The sequence below is a fragment of the Scyliorhinus canicula genome, chromosome 2, assembly GCF_902713615.1.
Source record: "Scyliorhinus canicula chromosome 2, sScyCan1.1, whole genome shotgun sequence".
NCBI classification, from domain to species: domain Eukaryota; kingdom Metazoa; phylum Chordata; class Chondrichthyes; order Carcharhiniformes; family Scyliorhinidae; genus Scyliorhinus; species Scyliorhinus canicula.
The window spans coordinates 152,394,188-152,417,478 of record NC_052147.1 but is presented as its reverse complement, the minus strand read 5'-3'; the positions used below and the strand labels follow the sequence as shown (position 1 = coordinate 152,417,478).

The 23,291-nt window shown below is 53.7% G+C and overlaps 1 protein-coding gene across 1 annotated transcript in view; it reads right to left on the bottom strand.

Moving 5' to 3' along the window:
* The window catches only part of LOC119962281 (putative methyltransferase DDB_G0268948), a 28,855-nt gene extending 6,430 nt beyond the window's left edge, over nt 1–22,425 (bottom strand). The window contains exons 1-2 of the mRNA XM_038790269.1: nt 22,204–22,425; nt 4,657–4,817 (exon numbers count right to left, since the gene is read on the bottom strand). Of these exons, the coding sequence (XP_038646197.1) occupies nt 4,657–4,817; nt 22,204–22,314 (272 nt within the window). The 5' untranslated portion in view covers nt 22,315–22,425. The remainder of the gene's footprint in view (nt 1–4,656; nt 4,818–22,203) is intronic.
* Nucleotides 22,426–23,291: the final 866 nt, after the last annotated feature.

Genomic DNA, 23,291 nt, shown 5'->3' with positions numbered 1-23,291 from the left:
ATGCAGGTGGATGAAAAGTGGGCAGAAGTTCATCAAGTAGTATTGCCGGTAGGGTATAGGAAGGAGGTGTTGCGAGTTGCACATGAGGTACCAGTGGGAGGTCATTTGGGAATAAGGAAAACTCAAACTAAAATTCAGAAACATTTTTATTGGCCTGGACTACATAAAGATGTAGTTACATTTTGACAATCATGTCACACATGTCAAGTGATACGGAAACCTCAAGCAGTGATAAAACCAGTGCCCTTAATGCCCATTCCAGCATTTGAGGAAACTTTTACAAGGGTCCTAATCGATTGTGTAGGACCGCTTCCTAAAACAAAAAGTGGGAATCAATATAATTTGACTATAATGGATGTGTCTACTAGGTTTCCACAGGCCATTCCAGTACGTAATATTACAGCTAAACGGATTGTGAAGGGTTACTTAAATTCTTTACTAGATATGGACTACCCACAGAAATTCAGTCGGATCAAGGATCGAATTTTACTTCAAAGTTATTCAAAGAATTTAAATCAACTGCGTACCATCCAGAATTGCAGGGAGCATTAGAAAGGTGGCATCAGACATTAAAGACAATGTTGAGGGTGTATTGTCAAGATTATCCAGAGGATTGGGATAAGGAATTCCATTCATATTGTTTGCAATTAGGGATGAACCTAATGAATCTACCAAATTTAGTCCTGCTTCTGCTTTTGGTTTCAATTTGAGAGAGCAGCTGAAAAGTGCCTGGCTGGTTTGCTGAGAGCTGCATGAAGAGAAAGAGCTTTGGTGTGTCTGTGTTTGCAGTGAGCTGGATCTGCTGTGATCGCTGCCACGAAAGACTATCTCTGAATCATTTGGGTGATTTAAAGTCATAATAGTAATGTCTTTAACCTAATGTGTTTCTGTTGTTAAAGGTGAAGTCTTTTGGAGGATTGAAGGAACATTTTGATGGATTATTTAGTGTTGTATTATTTTCGGGGTTATCTTTGAAGTAACGGGTGTTAAGTGATCCAATGTTTATTTAAAAGGTTACGTTGATTTCATGGAACAAACATTGTTTTGTGTTTAAAAACCCCCGTGTCCATAATTGAAATACCACACCTCGAGAACAAGACGTGTGCTGGAAGAGCAACAATACATAAAAGGGGGAGGTTGGTTGAACTCCATGATACATTTTGGGGTTCTGAAAACACCACTCCCATAACAATATAGACACCAATGATATAGGTGAAAAACGGGATGAGGTCCTACAAGCAGAATTTAGCGAGTTAGCAGTCAAGTTAAAAAGTCGAACCTCAGAGGTAGTAATTTCAGGATTGCTACCAGTGCTACGTGGTAGTCAGAGTTGAAATGAAAGAATAGGCAGGATGAATGCGTGGTTTGAGAGATGGTGCAGGAGGGAGGGGTTCAGATTTTTGGGGCATTGGGACCGGTTCTGGGGGAGATGGGACTACTACAAATTGGAAGGTCTATACCTGGGCCGAAGTGGAACCAATGTCCTTGGGGGTGCTATGCTAACGCTGTTGGGGAGGATTTAAACTAATGTGGCAGGGGGGTGGGAACCAAATGAGGAGGTTAGTGGACAGTAAGGAGGTAGTAACTAAACACTGTAAGGAACAAGATCATCAAGTCAGCGTGACTAAGGGGAAGAGTAGGCAGGGAGCAGATGATGAACGCAAAGGGACCGGTGGTCTGAGGTGCATTTGTTTTAATGCAAGAAGTGTAGTAGGTAAGGCAGATGAACTTAGGGCTTGGATTAGTACCTGGGAGTATGATGTTATTGCTATTACTGAGACTTGGTTGAGGGAAGTGCATGATTGGCAACTAAATATCCCAGGATATCGATGCTTCAGACGGGATAGAGAGGGAGGTAAAAGGGGTGGAGGAGTTGCATTACTGGTCAGAGAGGATATCACAGCTGTGCTGAAGGAGGGCACTATGGAGAACTCGAGCAGTGAGGTAATATGGGAAGAGCTCAGAAATAGGAAGGGTGCGGTAACAATGTTGGGGCTGAACTACAGACCTCCCAAAAGCGAACGTGAGATAGAGGTACAAATATGTAAACAGATTATGGAAAGATGTAGGAGTAACAGGGTGGTGGTGATAGGTTTTAATTCTCCCAACATTGACTGGGATACACTTAGTGTCAGAGGTCTAGATAGAGCAGAATTTGTAAGGAGCATCCAGGAAGGTTTTCTAGAGCAGTATGTAAATAGTCCAACTTGGGAAGGGGCCATACTGGACCTGGTATTGGGGAATGAGCCCGTCCAGGTGGTTGAAGTTTCAGTCGGGGGTTACTTTGGGAATAGTGATCACGATTCCATAAGTTTTAGAATACTCATGGATAAAAACGAGAATGGTCCCAAAGGAAGAGTGCTAAATTGGGGGAAGGCCAACTATACCAAAATTTGGCAGGAGCTGGGGAATGAGGATTGGGAACAGTTGTTTGAAAGTAAATCCACATTTGATATGTGGGAGGCTTTTAAAGAGAGGTTGATTGGAGAGCAGGACAGACATGTCCCTGTGAAAATGAGGGATAGAACTGGCAAGATTAGGGAACCATGGATGACAGGTGAAATTGTAAGACTAGCTAAGAGGAAAAAGGAAGCATACATAAGGTCTAGGCAACTGAAGACAGACGAAGCTTTGGAAGAATATCGGGAATGTAGGACCAATCTGAAACGAGGCATCAAGAGGGCTAAAAGGGGTCATGAAATATCTTTAGCAAACAGGGTTAAGGAAAATCCCAAAGCCTTTTATTCATATATAAGGAGCAAGAGGGTAACTAGAGAAAGGGTTGGCCCACTCAAGGACAAAGGAGGAAAGATATGAGTGGAGTCAGAGAAAATGGGTGAGATTCTTAACGAGTACTTTGCATCGGTATTCACCGAGGAGAGGGACATGACGGATGTTGAGGTTAGGGATAGATGTTTGATTACTCTAGGTCAAGTCAGCATAACGAGGGAGGATGCGTTGGGTATTCTAAAAGGCATTAAGGTGGACAAGTCCCCAGGTCCGGATGGGATCTATCCCAGGTTACTGAGGGAAGTGAGAGAGGAAACAACTGGGGCCTTAACAGATACCTTTGCAGCATCCTTGAACACGGGTGAGGTACCGGAGGACTGGAGAATTGCTAATGTTGTCCCCTTGTTTAAGAAGGGTAGCAGGGATAATCCAGGTAATTATAGACCTGTGAGCCTGACGTCAGTGGTAAGGAAGCTGCTGGAGAAGATACTGAGGGATAGGATCTATTCCCATTTGGTAGAAAATGGGCTTATCAGTGATAGGCAACATGGTTTTGTGCAGGAAGGTCATATCTTACCAACTTAATAGAATTCTTTGAGGAAGTGACAAAGTTGATTAATGAGGGAAGGGCTGTAGATGTCATATACATGGACTTCAGTCAGGTGTTTGATAAGGTTCCCCATAGTAGGCTGATGGAGAAAGCGAAGTCTCATGGGGTCCAGGGTGTACTAGCTAGATGGATAGAGAACTGGCTGGGCAATAGGAGACAGAGAGTAGTGGTAGGAGTTTCTCAAACTGGAGAACTGTGACCAGTGGTGTTCCATAGGAATCTGTGCTGGGACCACTGTTGTTTGTGATATACATAAATGATCTGGAGGAAGGTATAGGTGATCTGATTAGCAAGTTTACAGATGACACTAAGATTGGTGGAGTAGCAGATAGTGAAGGGGACTGTCAGAGAATACAGCAGAATACAGAGAGAATGGAGAGTTGGGCGGAGAAATGGCAGATGGAGTTCAATCCGGGCAAATGAGAGGTGATGCATTTTGGAAGATCCAATTCAAGAGCGAACTATACGGTAAATGATAAAACCCTGGGGAAAATTGATGTACAGAGAGATCTGGGTGTTCAGGTCCATTGTACCCTGAAGATGGCTGCGCAGGTCGATAGTGGTCAAGAAGACATACAGCATGCTTTCCTTCATTGGAAGGGATATTGAGTACAAGAGTTGGCAGGTTATGTTACAGTTTTATAAGCCTTTGGTTTGGCCACATTTGGAATACTGTGTACAGTTCTGGTCGCCACATTAACAAAAGGATGTGGATGCTTTGTAGAATGTGAAGAGGAGGTTCACCAGGATGTTGCCTGGTATGGAGGGTGCTAGCTATGAAGAGAGTTGAGTAGATTAGGATTATTTTCATTAGAAAGACGGAGGTTGAGGGGGGACCTCATTGAGGTCTACAGAATCATGAGAGGTATAGACAGGGTGGATAGCAAGAAGCTGTTTCCCAGAGTGGGGGACTCAATTGCTAGGGGTCACGTGTTCAAAGTGAGAGGGTAGAAGTTTCAGGGAGATGTGCGTGGAAAGTTCTTTACGCAGAGGGTAGTGAGTGCCTGGAACACATTGCCGGTGAAGGTGATAGAGGCACGATAGCGTCATTTAAGATGTATCTAGACAGTTACATGAATGGGCAGGGAGCAGAGGGATAGATCCTTAGAAAATAGGCGACAGTTTTAGATCGAGGATCTGGATCGGCGCAGGCTTAGAGGGCCGAAGGGCCTGTTCCTGTGCTGTAATTTTTCTTTGTTCTTTATTGGTCTAGATCAGTCTGAATGTGATCAATCTTCCTTAAAACAATCATTCTCAACAAGGCTGTCCCTTTAGTTTTTGTAGTCGCTGCAAAGCCCTGAGATCGCTATGGTTACCTGTAAGAGACGTTATCAGGCCCATCCACCTTCTTGGCTTCTTCAATCTGAGCTTCACTCACATCAATTCCGACCACTTTGTCAAAGTAAGAAGCCAATCCCCTGGTGCTCTGACCTGAGCCACATCCAATATCCACTGCGAGGGTGAACGGCTTCCCCTTCTGAGAATAGAATCACACCCTGAGTCAAACACACATCCACTCCTCCCCTCTCCCCACAGAAATATCTGTGTTCAGTAATTCCAGATCCAATTATTACAACTGAACAACCTCACATTCAAAATAATTCTTGCCCCGAAGGAGCTGTGGGGGGAGGGCGTACACTCAGGTTGCCAACTCTGGTCGGACATTTTTCTGGAGGTTGTGTCACATGACATCCTTCCTTCAACTGCTCTGCCCTCACATTCCCACCATTGAACATAGAACATAGAACAGTACAGCACAGAACAGGCCCTTCGGCCCTCAATGTTGTGCCGAGCCATGATCACCCTACTCAAACCCACGTATCCACCCTATACCTGTAACCCTTAACCTTACTTTTTTTTATTAGGACACTACGGGCAATTTAGCATGGCCAATCCACCTAACCCGCACATCTTTGGACTGTGGGAGGAAACCGGAGCACCCGGAGGAAACCCACGCACACAGGGGGAGGACGTGCAGACTCCACACAGACAGTGACCCAGCCGGGAATCGAACCTGGGACCCTGGAGCTGTGAAGCATTTATGCTAACCACCATGCTACCCTGCTGCCCTGTTCTCGTTCTGTCAACAGGCCTGTGGCCAATCAGAAAGCAAACAAACTCTTCATTACCCAATTAGTTGACTTTTAATTGTTGGTTAAACTGCCAACAGTTAAACACACCCCTCGCTGAGACGCAAGGGCTGGAACATTCCCGTTTTCCCATTTAACCCCTATGTTTGATGAGGCAGGAGGTGGACACCTTCTTTCTCTCTTCCAAACAGTCAGAGTGACCAACTCTCCACTGGTCCTTGCTGTTGCAAAGTAAGCTGACAGGGAAAGATCACAAGGTTTACTCCCTGTTGACTGAGGAAAGTCCCACCAGTGATGAGGAAGTGAAAAGGGCTCTTTTGGACTTCCGGTGGCGGCCCTGACCTGAGTGGTCGCAGGAAAGGTGGCTCTCGTGTAAGATCTTCGACTACGGCCTTTTAACCCCAGCAAATAGGCACCAAAAGTACCTCCAAACCCACAGCCTAACCTCCCATCGAACACACTGCCAAGCAATATGGGAAAAAGTCAGCCACTAAGCTGAAAAGCCAGCAGGGACGAGGGGAGGGAAGCCTCAGCCTCAGAGCTGACGGGCACACGTGGAGACACGGAACTGGGGAGGCAGACCCCACAGAGCTCCCAGCACAGACCCAGGCACTGATGGTCAACACGGGCTTCATGAGCTCAGAGCTCCAGAGACACAGGGAGGAGATGAGAAGAGACCTTCTGGCAGCTTTCGGAAGGGCAGTGGAAGCGGCGATGGCCCCCAAGAGGGTGCGATGGGCAATATGGAGCGGAGGCTGGAGGCCCAGCAGAAGACAACAAGGGATCTCGAGAAGGCTGCCACGGACCAAGAGGACTGGATCACAGCGTTCGAGGCAGCGAGCCTGGTCAGAACCCAGGAGTGGCTGAAAGACAAAGGGCTGGATTCTCCCAAAATGAGACTAAGTGTTGACGCCGTCATGAAAACCGTGGAGTTTCACAACGGCGTCATCGGGCCCCCAGCTGGAGCCATTCAACGGCCCACAAGGGGCTAGCACAGGCGCAACTGGCAATGGACCGGCGGCAATTCGGCGATTGTGTCATTGACACGACGCCGCGGTTGGAGTTAATTATTCTCCCCCCCCCACACACAGCGTCGCAGGCAAGATGGCGGCGCGGAGAGCAGCACCCCGATTTAGGGACGGGGAACTAGAGAGCCTCCTGGATGCCATGGTGGAGAGGATGCTGGTGTTGTACCCCGGGCTGGGACGCAGGACAGCAGGCCCATCACTAGCGGAGCTGGCCAACACCGTCAGCGCCGTCGGGGTGGTGGCGCGGACTGCACGACCTCCTCAGGGCAGCCAGGGTGAGTACCCAGCACTGTGCCCCTGGCACCAACCCCTCTATCCCCCTCATGTGACCCTGCCCCAGGGGGACGGTCCCACCCCCACCCACATGCCAGCCGCAATGGCCGGGTACCCTGTGCACTAATGCCATCAGAGAGCTAACCCCCAGGGCTGCATGTGAGCAACCGTCTAACACTGCTGCTGTTTGTGTTTGACACCCCCCCCACCCCTCCCCCCCACCCCCCCCTCTCCCCCCCCCCCTCCCCCCCGCCCCCACCCCCCCCCCCCCCCCCCACCCCACTCCCAGCTCCCCCCAGGACAACACCGCTGATACCCGCCGAGAGCGGGAGAAGACCGGAGGGAGACCGGAAGACCTGCGTCCCCTCACCGTGCCCGAGCAGAGGGCACTCGATATTGTCAGCGGGATGGAGGAGAGGGAAGTCGCCGACACGGACGTCAAAGGCGTGCCACCAAGTGAGACCCCCTGCCTTGTTTCTGCTCCTGATGATACATGCGTGCACACCCCTCACCCCACACCCCCTGACCCCTGACCCCTCACCCCACACCCCTGACCCCTCCACCTATCACCCTCTCACCGCACACCCCATACCCCTCACCCCACACACCGGCAGCCCTCATTCCTCACCCCCGTCCTCCTGTCTAACAATACATGCTGCCTTGTGTCTTACAGGACCAGTCGGCGATGGGCCTGGCCCATCCTGGGACCCCCGCACCCAGCCCCCAGCCAGTGCCAGGGCCGGTACCCCCCAGGACCCCTAGCACTGACAGGGAGGGCAGCCGAAACACCAGCCCTCTGCCTGAGAAGAACCAGGACACAGCGACACAGGGGACGGACACACAGGGGACAGACACACAGGGGACGGACATACAGGGGACGGACACACAGGGGACGGACACACAGGGGACGGACACACAGGGGGACGGACACACAGGGGACGGACACACAGAGGGACGGACACACAGGGGACGGACACACAGGGGGACAGACACACAGGGGATGGACACACAGGGGACGGACACACAGGGGACGGACACACAGGGGATGGACACACAGGGGATGGACATACAGGGGATGGAAATACAGGGGACGGACACACAGGGGATGGACACACAGGGGACGGACACACAGGGGATGGACATACAGGGGATGGACACACAGGGGATGGACATACAGGGGATGGACACACAGGGGACGGACATACAGGGGGACTGACACACGGGACAGACACACGGGGACGGACATACAGGGGGACGGACACACAGGGGACGGACGTACAGGGGACGGACACACAGGGGGACAGACACACAGGGGGACGGACACACAGGGGGACGGACATACAGGGGATGGACACACAGGGGACGGACACACAGGGGACGAACACACAGGGGACGGACACACAGGGGGACGGACACACAGGGGGACGGACACACAGGGGACGGACGTACAGGGGACGGACACACAGGGGGACAGACACACAGGGGGACGGACACACAGGGGGACGGACATACAGGGGATGGACACACAGGGGACGGACACACAGGGGATGGACATACAGGGGATGGACACACAGGGGACGGACATACAGGGGGACTGAAACACGGGACAGACACACAGGGGACGGACATACAGGGGGACGGACACACAGGGGACGGACGTACAGGGGACGGACATACAGGGGGACAGACACACAGGGGGACGGACACACAGGGGGACGGACACACAGGGGACGGACGTACAGGGGACGGACACACAGGGGGACAGACACACAGGGGGACGGGCACACAGGGGATGGACATACAGGGGATGGACACACAGGGGACGGACACACAGGGGACGAACACACAGGGAACAGACACACAGGGGACAGACACACAGGGGACGGACACACAGGGGACGGACACACAGGGGACAGACACACAGGGGGACGGACACACAGGGGACGGCCACACAGGGGGACGGACATACAGGGGACGGACATACAGGGGGACGGACACACAGGGGGACGGACACACAGGGGACGGACATACAGGGGACGGACACACAGGGGACGGACACACAGGGGACAGACACACAGGGGGACGGACACACAGGGGACGGACACACAGGGGACAGACACACAGGGGACGGACACACAGGGGACGGACACACAGGGGACAGACACACAGGGGGACGGACACACAGGGGACGGCCACACAGGGGGACGGACATACAGGGGGACGGACACACGGGATGGATACATAGGGGACGGACACACAGGGGGACGGACACACAGGGGACGGACATACAGGGGACGGATACACAGGGGACGGACATACAGGGGGACGGACACACAGGGGACGGACACACAGGGGGACGGACACACAGGGGACGGACACACAGGGGGACGGATACACAGGGGACGGACACACGGGACGGATACATAGGGGACGGATACACAGGGGACGGACACACGGGACGGATACATAGGGGACGGACACACAGGGGACAGACACACAGGGGACGGACACACGGGACGGATACATAGGGGACGGATACACAGGGGACGGATACACAGGGGACGGACACACGGGGGACGGACACACAGGGGACAGACACACAGGGGGACGGACACACAGGGGACAGACACACAGGGGACGGACACACAGGGGACAGACACACAGGGGGACGGACACACAGGGGACGACACACAGGGGACGGATACACAGGGGACGGACACACAGGGGGACGGACACACAGGGGACGGACACACAGGGGGACGGACATACAGGGGGACGGACATACAGGGGGACTGACACACAGGGGACGACACACAGGGGACGGACACACAGGGGACGGACACACAGGGGGACAAACACACAGGGGGACGGACACACAGGGGACGGCCACACAGGGGGACGGACATACAGGGGGACGGACACACGGGATGGATACATAGGGGACGGACACACAGGGGGACGGACACACAGGGGACGGACACACAGGGGGACGGACACACAGGGGACAGATACACAGGGGGACGGACACACAGGGGACGGACATACAGGGGACGACACACAGGGGACGGACACACAGGGGACAGATACACAGGGGGACGGACACACAGGGGACGGACACACAGGGGGACGGACACACAGGGCGACGGACACACAGGGGGACGGACACACAGGGGACGGACACACAGGGGGACGGACACACAGGGGGACGGACACACAGGGGACGGACACACAGGGGACGGACACACAGGGGACAGACACACAGGGGACGGACACATAGGGGATGGACACACAGGGGACGGACACACAAGGGACGGACACACAGGGGACGGACACACAGGGGATGGACACACAGGGGACCACGACCCGAGAGACTTCGGGTCGGATGAGGACTGTGGTAATCCACCACTTTGTAAATATATGTGTGCCTGCATTAGGGGATGTACAGCAGTGCCTGTATTACAGGTTTGTCAGAAGCCCCTGCCGGCTAGCTCCGCCCACAGGGAGCAGTATAAATATTCATGCGTTCTCCTGAGCTGCTATTCTACCAGCTGCAGTCGAAGGATAAACATCTCACGGTAATAAAGCCTCTCTTGTACCGATTTGAGTCTTTATGTGCAATTGATAGCGTATCAAGGACATTGACGTTGCGGCACTGCTATCTCCTACACCCTCCACCATCTCAGAGACTATCACCTCGGTTGGGCAAATTAACGAGGAGGCTTCTGGGACAATCAGTGGTGGGCACCACACAGTCAGTCCAGGACAGCAGGAGGAGGTAGGAGCAGCCGAGGGCCCGGTTGGTCGGAGAGCAGCTCGGCCCCAGCAACCAGCTGCTGCCCAGACAGGTCCCGGGTTCCTGGAACATCCATTCCCCCCCCTGTCCCTGGTGAATCTGGTGGGCAGCGGGCAGAACAGGGCGCACCATGCCACCCAGGACGTCCAAGGAGCAGCCGGGCCCATCCAGGCCTGGCTGGCCCAGGAGACAAGCGCCAATGGGGACCCTAGTCACAGGGCAGGATTCTCAGCAATCCGCCTCCACTCCTGCTGTACTGTCTGGGGAACCACCTGGACATAGTGTTAGGGCCCAGAAGGCCAAAACGTGAGACACAAGTTAAGTTGGCACAGTGCTGGGCACAGTTTAGTTATAGGGGCGAGGGCACAGACTGTATATACCTCTTCACATTAAACACCTGTTATCACCGTTCACACCTGCCTCTGTGCTCTGTCTGACTGGTGTGGGGGTGGGGCGATCAGTGATGGTCACTGGGGGTGGGGGGGGGGGGCGGTTGGTGGAGGAGTGAGGCCCAGTGGGTGGAGCGTTCAGCCCCCCTCCCCCAACCGTCCCCATCACTCCGTCCCCAGCTATTCGACAGGACCGTGTGATGGACTGTCCAGCCTGCATGCAGTGCTCACCTGGTAGGAGGTGTTACTGTGGACATGAGGCAGACATTGTCTAACGATGTGGAACATGGAGCTCATCGCAGAGCGGGTTGTCATCATCCTCTATCCCATGGACTAGACCCGCTGTCACTGCCAACCAAGTGCCCCCAGCTCATTGTGCCGCAGGGATATATAATGGAGGGGCTGTGGTGGTGTGGGAGGGGAGGGTGTCAGGTGGTGTGGGAGGTGAGAGTGTCAGGTGGTGTGGGAGGTGAGGGTGTCAGGTGGTGTGGGAGGTGAGGGTGTCAGGTGGTGTGGGAGGTGAGGGTGTCAGGTGGTGTGGGAGGTGAGGGTGCCAGGTGGTGTGGGAGGGGAAGGTGTCAGGTGGTGTGGGAGGGGAGGGGGTCAGGTGGTGTGGGAGGGGAGGGTGTCAGGTGGTTTCAAAGGTGACGGGGTGAGGGGATGTGGTATTATGGTGTCTGTGCCCCTGCCCGGCAGCCGCCCCTAGTTGGTGAAACGTGCATTGACTAAAGCGTCCCATGCTCGCTGGCCCTGGCGATAGCGTAGTGCAGCTTCCTGAGCCTGGCTGGCCCCCATGTCCCGCCCATTGTCCCCCTCCCCCTCATGCTCCTCGTACGACAAGGCCGGCCCTTGCTCCTCATCCTCCTCCAGCCCATCGCCCCTCTGCTGGCCTATATTGTGCAGGATGCAGCAGACCACCACGATGCTGGAGACCCTCCTGGCCTTGTGCTGGAGGCCTCTCCAGAGTGGTCCAGGCACCTGAAGCGCATCTTCAGGACCCTGAAGCACCTCGCCACCACACCCCTGGTAGCACAATGGGCATCATTGAAGCGATTTTCACGTCACCGTGGCCTCCATATAGGCGTCATCAGCCACGACCACAACGGGTAACCCCTGTCACCCAGCAACTAGCCCGCAGCCGGCATAATGGCACACCTGGCACCGCAGGGGAGTGGCAGACGTGTCCGACAGTCTCCCGGCTCATCCACAGTCTCCCCCTGCATGCCCGGTCAGGTGTTCCTCAAAGGACATGCGACGCCGGTCCACACGGGGCCTCATCCGGCCCCTCATTGGCACCACCTCCTCCTCCTCCTCCTCCTCCCCGTCTTGTTCCTCCTCCTCAACGTCCCGTTCCTCCTCCTCCCCCTCGGCCTTTCGGGCGGGTGGCCCTCCAGCCTGAACGGCTGCCACCTGCCCCTCTGCAGCCGGCTCCTCTACTGCAGCCTCTGCCTCCTCTCTGCGCCGCCTTCGCTGATGCTGCCACATTGCTGCAGGGCAGCGGCCTCGCCATGGTGACCGCCTTCGCTGACGCTGCCACATTGCTGCAGGGCAGCGGCCTCGCCATGGTGACCGCCTTCGCTGATGCTGCCACAGGGCAGCGGCCTCGCCATGGCGACCGCCTTCGCTGACGCTGCCACAGGGCTGCAGGGCAGCGGCCTCGCCATGGTGACCGCCTTCGCTGACGCTGCCACAGGGCTGCAGGGCAGCGGCCTCGCCATGGCGACCGCCTTCGCTGATGCTGCCACAGGGCTGCAGGGCAGCGGCCTCGCCATGGCGACCGCCTTCGCTGATGCTGCCACAGGGCAGCGGCCTCGCTATGGCGACCGCCTTCGCTGACGCTGCCACAGGGCTGCAGGGCAGCGGCCTCGCCATGGTGACCGCCTTCGCTGATGCTGCCACAGGGCAGCAGCATCGCCATGGTGACCGCCTTCGCTGATGCTGCCACATTGCTGCAGGGCAGCGGCCTCGCCATGGCGACCGCCTTCGCTGACGCTGCCACAGGGCAGCGGCCTCGCCATGGTGACCGCCTTCGCTGATGCTGCCACAGGGCTGCAGGGCAGCGGCCTCGCCATGGCGACCGCCTTCGCTGACGCTGCCACAGGGCTGCAGGGCAGCGGCCTCGCCATGGCGACCGCCTTCGCTGATGCTGCCACATTGCTGCAGGGCAGCGGCCTCGCCATGGCGACCGCCTTCGCTGACGCTGCCACAGGGCAGCGGCCTCGCCATGGTGACCAATATCGCTGGGTGGTGACCAAACATGATACTCTGCAGGGGGTGAGGGGAGAACATGTTATCATGGTGCACACACCCGTGCACAACCAGGTACCATGGGCTACATGGTCACCCCGGTTGGCACCGTGCGACCCACCCCCGCCCCGTAGGTGCCCCGCCATCCCTGCTGCTCGGGCCACTGTTTCATGGCTCTGCCCTTGTTGGGGGCTGGCGTCAGTGTGGCCGTGGGTGGTCCCCCGGTGGGTGCCGCCGGTTGAGTGAGGTGGCCGAGGAGGGGGGCAGCACCCACCCAGACGGCCGTTAACCCTTTGTGCACCCAGCGCCCGGGGTGGGTGGCCAAGAAAATGGCTGTCGTAATGGCGCTCGGTGCATGTGCACCGCCCTGTCATGTCGGGGGCTCCCAGACTGCTCGGCCTGTCATCCCCCCTTCCCCTCCCCTCTCCCTCCCCTGGCAAGCCCCCCCCCACAGAAAGCACAGCCGGTGTGTCGGTTACGGGAGCCCACAGCCCCCTCCCACGCCAACTCCTACCGTCTCTCGAGGCCGCCTCAGCCAACACGCTGGGATCACGATTTAGTATCCGTGGTTAGAGCCACGCCGTCAGGAAATCGGCAAATCTGGGCCGCAGAATCGCTGGGGCCCCAGAGAATTGGTCGTCGGGGTGGATATTGCGATTCTGCAGGCCGCGCGGTGGGCGCCGCCATTTCGTCAGGTTCAGCGGTCCGGAGAATCCGGATTACGGATTCAGCGCGGAACCAGCATCAAACCCGATTTTGGTGTCCGAGCTGATTCTCCAGCCGATCGCGTTTGTCATTTCGGCGCGATGTCTCGGAGAATCCGGCCCAAAGTCGGCGGCCAGGGGAACAGGCCGAGTCGGCAGAATCTGAGAATCATGGGGTGCCAGAGGGAACGGAGAGGAGGAAAGGGCTCTTTGAAGTGCAGACCAGTGTAGGCCAGAGATGGACCGTCAGAAATCCTATCCCCTCAGGAAATGTCCTGAAAGGCTTGAGCAGCGCGTTTTCAACCTGTGGGGTAAGGAAACTTAGTGGGGTAAGGGAACTTAGTGGGGTAAGGGAACTTAGTGGGGTAAGGGAACTTAGTGGGGTCGGGGAACTTAAAGCAAAGGCAATCCATGAAACCCCTTATGAAATCATTCTCCTCAAGGCGTTAACCTTTCCCAATAATAAAGCACAGAGAGTAACGGGGCAGGCAGCAATCCTGGCTGATGATTATGAGCTGATCCATTCATCCCAAAGGAAACCCTTCCCTCCTCTTCCCCAACCACCTGAATCATAGAATCATAGAATTTACAGTGCAGAAGGAGGCCATTCGGCCCATCAAGTCTGCACTGGTCCTTGGAAAGAGCACCCTACTGAATCCCACACTTCCACCCTATCCCCGTAACTCAGTAACCCCACCTACCCTTTTGGAAACTAAGGAGCAATTTAGCCTGGCCAATCCACCTAACCTGCACATCTTTGGACTGTGGGAGGAAACTCCACACAGATTCCCGAGGCTGGAATTGAACCCCGGTCCCTAATGCTGTGAGGCAGCAGTGCTAACCACTGTGCCATCGCTCCCCTGAAAGGGATAGAAAGCGGAGGAGTGATAGGAAACCGAGCACCCACGGGGAGAGAAAGGACGTGTGGAACTGCAGGGGGCCCTCCTCGGGCCTAAAAGGATGGTCCTGAGGAGAACGGCCAGACCGGGAGGCCTGTGCCGAAAGGTAGCTGATGCTGGAGTTTATGGGAAAAATCCATTTCTTGGGCCAAGTAAACCCTGTGCAGAAAGTGGGAGTCAGTCAGAGACCATAGCAGATCGGGCTATAGTTCTGACGATGCTACCACATCCCAGTTGATGAGTGCTGGGGAGTTTAAGAGGGCTTCAAGGATTCTGAAGCTGGAATGTAACCTTTCCTCAGGAATGGTGACCATGGGATTTGTCCCCAGTTTGCCCATGGACGGGATTGACCTGCTCCTCAGCAATGACCTTGTGGGATCAAAAGTGACAGACAGAGAAGGGTTACTTATGATTAAAGAGGCTGGGAATTGTGGTGATGTGCCTGTGGGTGATATCATAGATGGATGGTGTGCGACCTCCAACCAGCAGGTGGCAGTGCAGACACACCATGCAGTCCCGAGACTGTGGTCATGTGACCAGCAACTCCCATATTAGGACAGGCACATCCAGCCATCACAAGATGGTTGTTGGAGATGGTGGTTAGACATACAGGTGAATGGTCGGTGCTAGGTGTAGTTCCAGAGGAGTATAAGGAGACTCCATGATAACGTGCTCTGAAACAGATTACAATCTTATCATGGAAGACTCAATGAAGATTCTGGTTTGGACAAGTCAAGGTGTTTGGTGGATTCCTTTGCAAGGGAGAAGACCAAATACAACATGGTACCACGAGTGGTGAAGATTTAAAGATAGCGATGGCGAAGTCAATGGTAGCCATTTAGCTGGAAGCCCGATCTGGTGGACTGCAGCCTGAGGTGACTCAACGCACTGGAAGATGCTGAAGCTCGAGATGGAGAAACTGAGGGCCCCCCGCCCAGCTTCAGATGTCTGGTAATGAAGATGAAAACTGGCAGCTGTTCAAGCAACGGTTCAAACTCTATGTTTCGGCCCTCGGCCTATCGGACGATGCCTGTTGAAAGGCAAATCGCTTGGCTGCTAACTGTGGCAGGTCCACAAGCGATTGAACTGTATAACTCGTGTGCCTTCGATAATGAGGATCGCAAGAAATATGATGAAGTGGTGAGGCACTTTGATAAACATTGTTCTCCTAAAAAGAATGAGACATTTCAACGATACAGTTTCCGAATGCGTACTGTAAAATGAAATGGGAAAATATATAATTTGAACCATAGAAGTCTGAAAAAACTTGAGATTTTAAGAGTAAGGGATAAGTCCCATGAAGGGTTAACAGCAGCAGCAGCAAAAGTGGTTTTGAAAAGCAAATAGCCTTTGTGGCGTTAAGCAAATAGCTGGTGGCAATTCATGCTGCATATCTGATGCCTGATTTTCAAGTTAAATGACATTCGAGTGATTTTAGTTGCATGAAGGGAAACAGTATTTTGCATTTTCTCAGAAGTGAATTATTTTGTTGAGCATTTAAAATGAATTGCCAGGATCTTAGGTTTGAATTGGGTGACAAATGTTTAGGCGTGAAATCCTGCTGACAATATGAGCAGGAAATTGTCAATATGAGACAACTGCTTTCCAGGTGAAGAAACACATGAGGTAGTGCGTTTATACTATATTTTACACATTTTTGAAGTTAAAAACCTTTTAGCAAGTAATCAACTCAGAGGGTATAGGTCCAAGCCAGATGCTGGCCGGCGTCGCACAGACCCAGACAGGGATGGCCAACTCCCTGAGCTCCATTGCTGCTAACGTGCAGACCCTGGTCGATACCAGAGTGAGCCTCCAGGACTGGCAGCGGCAGGTGTCGGGGGAGTCTCGGGGGATGGCTCCGCTCACACCCCCTTCCCATGGAGAAGTTCGGGGGCCATCGGGTACTCCGAGGGAGGATGAGGTGCTGGGGCCCATGCCGGTGACCCCTGTAGGGGAAGTGCCTGAACACCGCAGCACCTCGGACCCCCCGCCCCCACTGTCCCTGGTGCATATGGTCGGAAGGGGCAGTACAGGGTGGCACCACGCCAGCCAGCCCGCCCGAAATTTAGCCTGGCCCATCAAGGCCGGACCGCCAAAGGAATCGAGCGCCAATGGGGACCCTAGTCGCAGAGCAGGAGTCTCAGCAGTCTGCCTCCATTTCTGCTGTACCATCTGGAGAAGCACAGAGACGTAGTGATAGGGCCCGTAAGGCCAGAAAGTTAGACACCTAGCAAGTTGGCATGGGTGCAGGGCACAGCTTAGATATAGGGGCTGGGGCACATGTCTATAACGTTTGTAATTGAACACACTGTACCATCGATGAAAGCTGCGTCTGTACTCTGTCCGATGGGTGCGGGGATGGGGCGGGAATTGAGTGGCACTGTGGGTGAGGGGTGATGGAACGTTGAACCCCAGTGGATGTGACGTGCACCCCCCCGCCCCCCCCCCACACCCCCGGACATCCCCACCGCCCCCAGAGAAACGACAGGGCCATGTGATGGAGTGTCCAGCCCACATACAGGGACCACCCAGGTGGAGGTGTTACTGTGCCCATGAGTCAGACATTATCTAAAAATGTGGAGCTCCGAGCTGTCATCATCCTCCATGCCATGGACCAGACCTGTTGTCATTGGCAACCGTGTGAGCCCTGCCTGTTGTGCTGCAGGTGGCTGTGTCATGGGGGGGTGGTGTGAATGCGGGTGATTGGGTGATGTGGGAGCTAAGGTTGGTCGGTGATGGGGAGGTGAGCCTCATTGATGTTGTGGGAGGTGAGGGTGGTGGGTGGTGAGGCGGTGCCATACTGTGGTGTCCATGCCCCTGCTCAGCAAACCCCCCCTAGTTGGTGAAACGTGCGGTTATTAACCCGTCCCGTGCTCGCTGGCCCTGCCAGTGGCGCAGTGCAGCCGGACAGGTCCCCACTCGGAGACTGAAATGAGCCCGTGTCTTAGAAGTTCAGGGCGACTGTCATCTTGACGGCCACCGGGAGAGGGTGCCACCCCCAGTCCCACACGGTATCATGTGGCAGATATGGGCGATGCTCTCCCTGCTCATCTGGAGTCTCCTCCTGCATGCCCGGTCCTGAAGCTCCTGGAAGGTCGGTACACGAGGCCTCATAAGGCGCTTCCGTGGCACCACCACATCCTGCCCCCCCCTTCCCCTCCTTATCGTCATCCTCGTCCTGTGGCTCCCCCTTGTCTTGGTCCTCCTCCTCGGCATGTCGGGCGGGCGGCCCTCCAGCCCGAGCAGGTGCCACCTGCCCCTCTGCGCCCGCTTCTCTGTTGCAGCCTCCGCCTCCTCTCTGAGACGCCCCTGCTCCAGCTCCCACAGGGCTTCATGCTGGGCAGCGGCCCCCACCACGGTGGCCAACATCACTGGAAGGTGCCCAAACATTATGATCTACAGGGGGTGGCGGTTGACAAAGTTTCATCATGGCACACACACTCCTCCACAACCAGGTGCCATGGGCTACATAGTTGCCCCGGTTGGCAGCTCGCACCCCAGGCACGCATGCCCCCCACCCTCTCGGTGCACCGACTCCTGTCGCCCGTCCGTTCTGCCAGGGCCACCGTTTAATGGCACTGCCCTCACTAGGGGCTTCCATGGGTGCGGTCCTGGATCTACCCGTTGGTGGGTGCCACCGACTGGGTGTGGTGCCCCGAAGGGTTCTGCGCTGTGAATTATAAAGGCAGAACCCAGAAACTTTGCCAAAAGTATTTCCCTTTCTCTCCGCGGGTTTTTCCTGTTGTTGCGAAACTGACCTGAAATCGCAGAGGCTGAAGCTGAAATAGACAAATCCAGACACATCTCCAACCCCGGGATCCCAGCATTTTCCTCTGCATTCTAACCAGGCAATATTACTGGGTTTAGGCAGATTGCAATATACTCACCAAAGCCCTGCTCTCAGCCAGAGGACAGACGGGACTCCCTCTCTCTGTCTCTCTCTCTGTCTCTCTCTCTCTGTCTGTCCCCACAATCTCCCTCTCTCTCAAACAAAGACAAGGCAGCTGGGAGGAAGGGGAGTCTTGAGGAAGATCTGCTGATGCCCCCATCCAATGGATGCCCGGGGCCAACGCACCGTCGCCCCCCCCCCCCCCTCTGCACGCCGCTGCCCCCTACCCCAACCCCGGTGCTATGTCTTTTCGTCCGACGTCATTTCGTCCAACGACACTTCGTCCACGTCTTTTGGTCCAACGTCTTTTTGTCCGCACGTCTTTTGGTCCAACGTCTTTTTGTCCGATGATTTTTTTCGTCAAAGACTTTTTGTGACTTGTTACGTTTTTTTGTCGGATGATTTTTTTTGTCAAAGACATTTTGTAACTTGACTTTTTGTAACTTGCTTAGTAGCACTCCACTCCACTCCCCACATTAACTTTTTGTAAATAGAAATCTTCTCCAATGCACATAGCAAGGTATAATATGCAATAAAGGATTTTTATTACCGGTATCTATCCTTTAACGAGGCTCGTTAAAGGATAGTTATTATCGTTCTCTTTCCTTTAACGAGCCTCGTTAAAGGATAGATATTATCGTTCTCTTTCTTAATTCGCCCATCCCGAAATGGCAAAGTTTATTGTGTCAACGAAGAGTAAAAGGAAGGTAGCTGATGGAAATAACTATATCTACGATTTTCATTCGAGCAGTCCAAACCTAGGAAAAGAATACTGGAGATGTGAGTAAAGAAGGCTATGTTCAGTGCGGATTCACACGGTAACGGAAAACAATGAGCTGAAAATTATTTATTTCTCTAATGAGCACCTTCATCCAGCTGATGTTGATTCGTTAAATGCTAGAAAAGCAGTTGCAGAAATAAAGCATGAAGCAGTGGAAAACATAGCAGCAAGTTCGCGTAGCATACTAGCGGCCAAGTTTACGCAGCTATCAGAAAATACCTGCTCTCAACTCCCTAGGTTGCCCGTCGTCTCAAGGACTATTCAAAGGTGCCGACAAAAAAATTCTGGATTTCCCGCTAATCCAGCGGCTAGACACGGTTTTGAAATACCTGACAAATATTGTAAACTTGACAATGGCGAACAGTTTCTGAGATACGATTCGGGCGCCGAGGATCAACAGCGCTTACTAGTATTCGCATCAGAAAGTGCTCTTCAGGATTTAGCATCATATCGTCATTGGGCATGCGATGGGACATTCAAGATTGTGCCACAACAGTGGTTTCAACTGTTCTGCATTCATGTACAAGTTAAAGGAAGCAGTTTTCCACGGGTCTTTGCATTACTGCCGAATAAAAGAAAGCAGACATACGAATTATTCTTTGACCAATTGAAAATTATGCAACCTAATGCAGATCCGATTGATATCATGGCAGATTTCGAAGTTGCAGTTCACAAGGCAATTAATTCATCATTCCTTAATTCATCTGTCGTGGCATGTTTGTTTCATTTGAGCCAATCTGTGTTTCGAAAAATTACCGATTTAGGCCTCAAAGAAAAATACAATACAGACTCTGAATTCTGTCTTAAAATTCGATGTTTTTCAGCATTAGCTTTCCTCCCCGTTGAAGATGTCGAAGAGGCTTATGAAGATTTGATAGACGATGAAGAAATACCTGCTGAATTCATCGTTTACTTCGACTTGACTTACATAGGCATTCTGAGAGGACGTGGTGCCAGACGAAGGAGAGAAACACCTACATTCCCGACGGCTGTCTGGAATGTTAATCAGCGTGTTCTACAAGATCTACCAAGAACAAATAGTGCTGCTGAGGGGTTTCATTCTGCGATAAAGCGTTCGGCGGGTGGAGCTCATTTGAATATCTGGAGGTTAATCAAAACTCTGAAGGAAGAGGAAGGGTTCATAATAGGCAAAAAGGCTCAAATTCTTCAGGGAGATCAGTCGACTTCATGTACGCGATATAAGAAAATAACTGAACGCCTCAAAAGATTGGTCGTTGAATATGATTCTACAACAAAAATTGATTTCTTGAGGAATGTTGCTTACAATTTACATCAATTTTAAATAATTTCGGGAATTTACAATTTACATCAATTTTAAGTAATTTCGGGAATTTTAAGTAATTAGTAAACTTTTAGATTTTTTAACTGCATTTTTAGATTTTTTAACTTTTTAACTGTGTTTTTCAACTTGCATTTTACTTGCATTTTATCAATTACTTGCATTTTAGCAATTAAATTCACTTGCTGAATTGTACTTGCATTTTATCAATTAAATGGTTTTATACGGAGTTAATTTGTAATTGGATAATTGGACGAAGTGACTTTGGACCAAAAGACGGGCGGACAAAAAGACGTTGGACCAAAAGACGTGGACGAAGTGTCGTTGAACGAAGCGACGTCGGACGAAAAGACGCGACACGCCCAACCCCTTACCCCTACCCCCACCCCGACCCCCACCCCCCCACCCCTACCCCCCCACCCCTACCCCCCCCCCCACCCCTGATGCGTACAGCGTCACTCCGCTGCTGGCCCTTTCGGGACGGGAGATTTAGGGCTTATAAGCGGGCCCTGACGCCGGAGTCACCAGCACCGCTTTTGCCCGCCGGTAATGGGCGTCACGTAAGTCTTCGGTGAATTTCGCCCCAGAGCAGCCGGCGCCGGAGCGACGAGGTGGGATTCGTGCCTCCCCCCGGGGATTCTCCGACCCAGCGGGGGGAGTCGGAGAATCCCGGCCATAATAATCCAATTCCCTTCTCAAAGCCGCAATTGAACTTTCCTCCACCACAATCTCAGGCTGTGTATTCCACACCCCAACCACTCACTGTGAGAAAAGGATAGAGTTATAATCCTCTATCTTCTTTCACAATCTCAGAAAGTCCTTTACATGCCAGTCAAGGCCCTGTTGTAATATAGAGTAAATGTCCCACAATATACACAGAGCAAAATCCAACAAGCAGCGATGAGGTAAATAACCAACGGGGCAGCATGGTAGCACAGAGGTTAGCACAGTTGCTTCACAGCTCCAGTGTCCCCGTGTGTGCGTGGGTTTCCTCCGGGTGCTCCGGTTTCCTCCCACAGTCTAAAGATGTGCAGGTTAGCTGGATTGGCCATGCTAAATTGCCCCTTAGTGTCCAAAAAGATTACCTGGGGTTACTGGGTTATGGGGATAGGGTAGAAGCGTGGGCGAAAGTGGGGTGCTCTTTCCAAGAGCAGGTGCAGACTCGATGGGCCGAATGGCCTCCTCCTGCACTGTAAATTCCATGAAACCAAATAAACTGCTTTCTGGGATGTTGATTGAGAGTGTAAAGATTGGCCAGGACATTGAGGAGAACTCCTGTCCTCGTCTTCCAGATAGTGCCACCGGGTCTGGGGAGCGAGAGCGGGGGGTGGGGGGGTGCTCAGCATCTCCGCCACCTCTGGCAGTGTGTCACTCCCTTAATACTGCACCAGAGTGTCGGTCTGGATCACAAATTCAGCTCTCCAGCTTCTCACCCAGGGTGCTGATTTTTCACATTCACCACATTCTTACCTTTTTCTTCAGATAGTTGAAGATCACTTTGTGAACCTCATTGGCTGAAGGAAGCCTGTATTTCTGATACATAGCAGCGTGATCCTTCTCCTCAAATAAACGCCACGCCATGTTGCTGTCACTCTGAGTAAGTGAACCTCCAGCAGAGTTTGGTTAGTACGATCTCAGGAAAATGTATTTGCATAAAGAACACGCAGAGACTCGACCCAATGTAAACCTTGCATTTCTGCAAGAATGAGTTCACCAGTTAGAATTGTGCGCTGCCTTGAGCAACAATTAACCATTCACATCGCGGGACACCTGAGGAGCATTTTAACAAGGGAAGGGGCAGATAGATTGGAGTCATTTTCTGTGAACCAGAGGAAGCTGAGGGGAGATTTAATTGAAGTTTCTGAACGGATGAGGGGCCTCGATAGGAAAGACCGATTTCCGTGAGCTGGGAGGTCAATAATTAGCCGGGGGGGGGGGGGATTGATTTGAAGTGAGTGGTGGAATGATTAAAGGAGAGTTGAAGAGTATTTCGTTTCACACACAGGGTGGGAGGAATCTTGGCCGGGATTCTCCCCTACCCGGCGGGGTGGGGGGTCCCGGCGGGATGAGGTGGCATGAACCACTCCGGCGTCGGGCCGTCCCAAAGGTGCGGATTTCTCTGCACCTTTAGGGGCCAAGCCCCAACCTTGAGGGGCTAGGCCCACGCCGGAGTGGTTGGCGCCCCGCTGGCTGGCGGGAAATGCCTTTGGCGCCACACCAGCTGGGGTTGAAGGACTTCGCCGGCCGGCAGAAGTCCGCGCCTGCGCCGGAGCATCAGCGTTTGCTGACATCATCCCCGCGCATGCGCAGGGGAGGGGGTCACTTCTGTGTCCGGCATCATGAAGGCAATGGCCAACGTGGAAAGAAAAGAGTGCCCCCACGGCACAGGCCCGCCTGCCGAACGGTGGGCCCCGATCGCGGGCCAGGCCAGCATGGGGGCACCCCTCCGGGGCCAGATCACCCCGCGCCCCTCCCCAGGGCCCCGGAGCCCGCCCGCGCCGCCTGGTCCCGCCGGTACGGGAGGTGTTTTGATTCCCAGCCGGCGGGACCGGCATAAC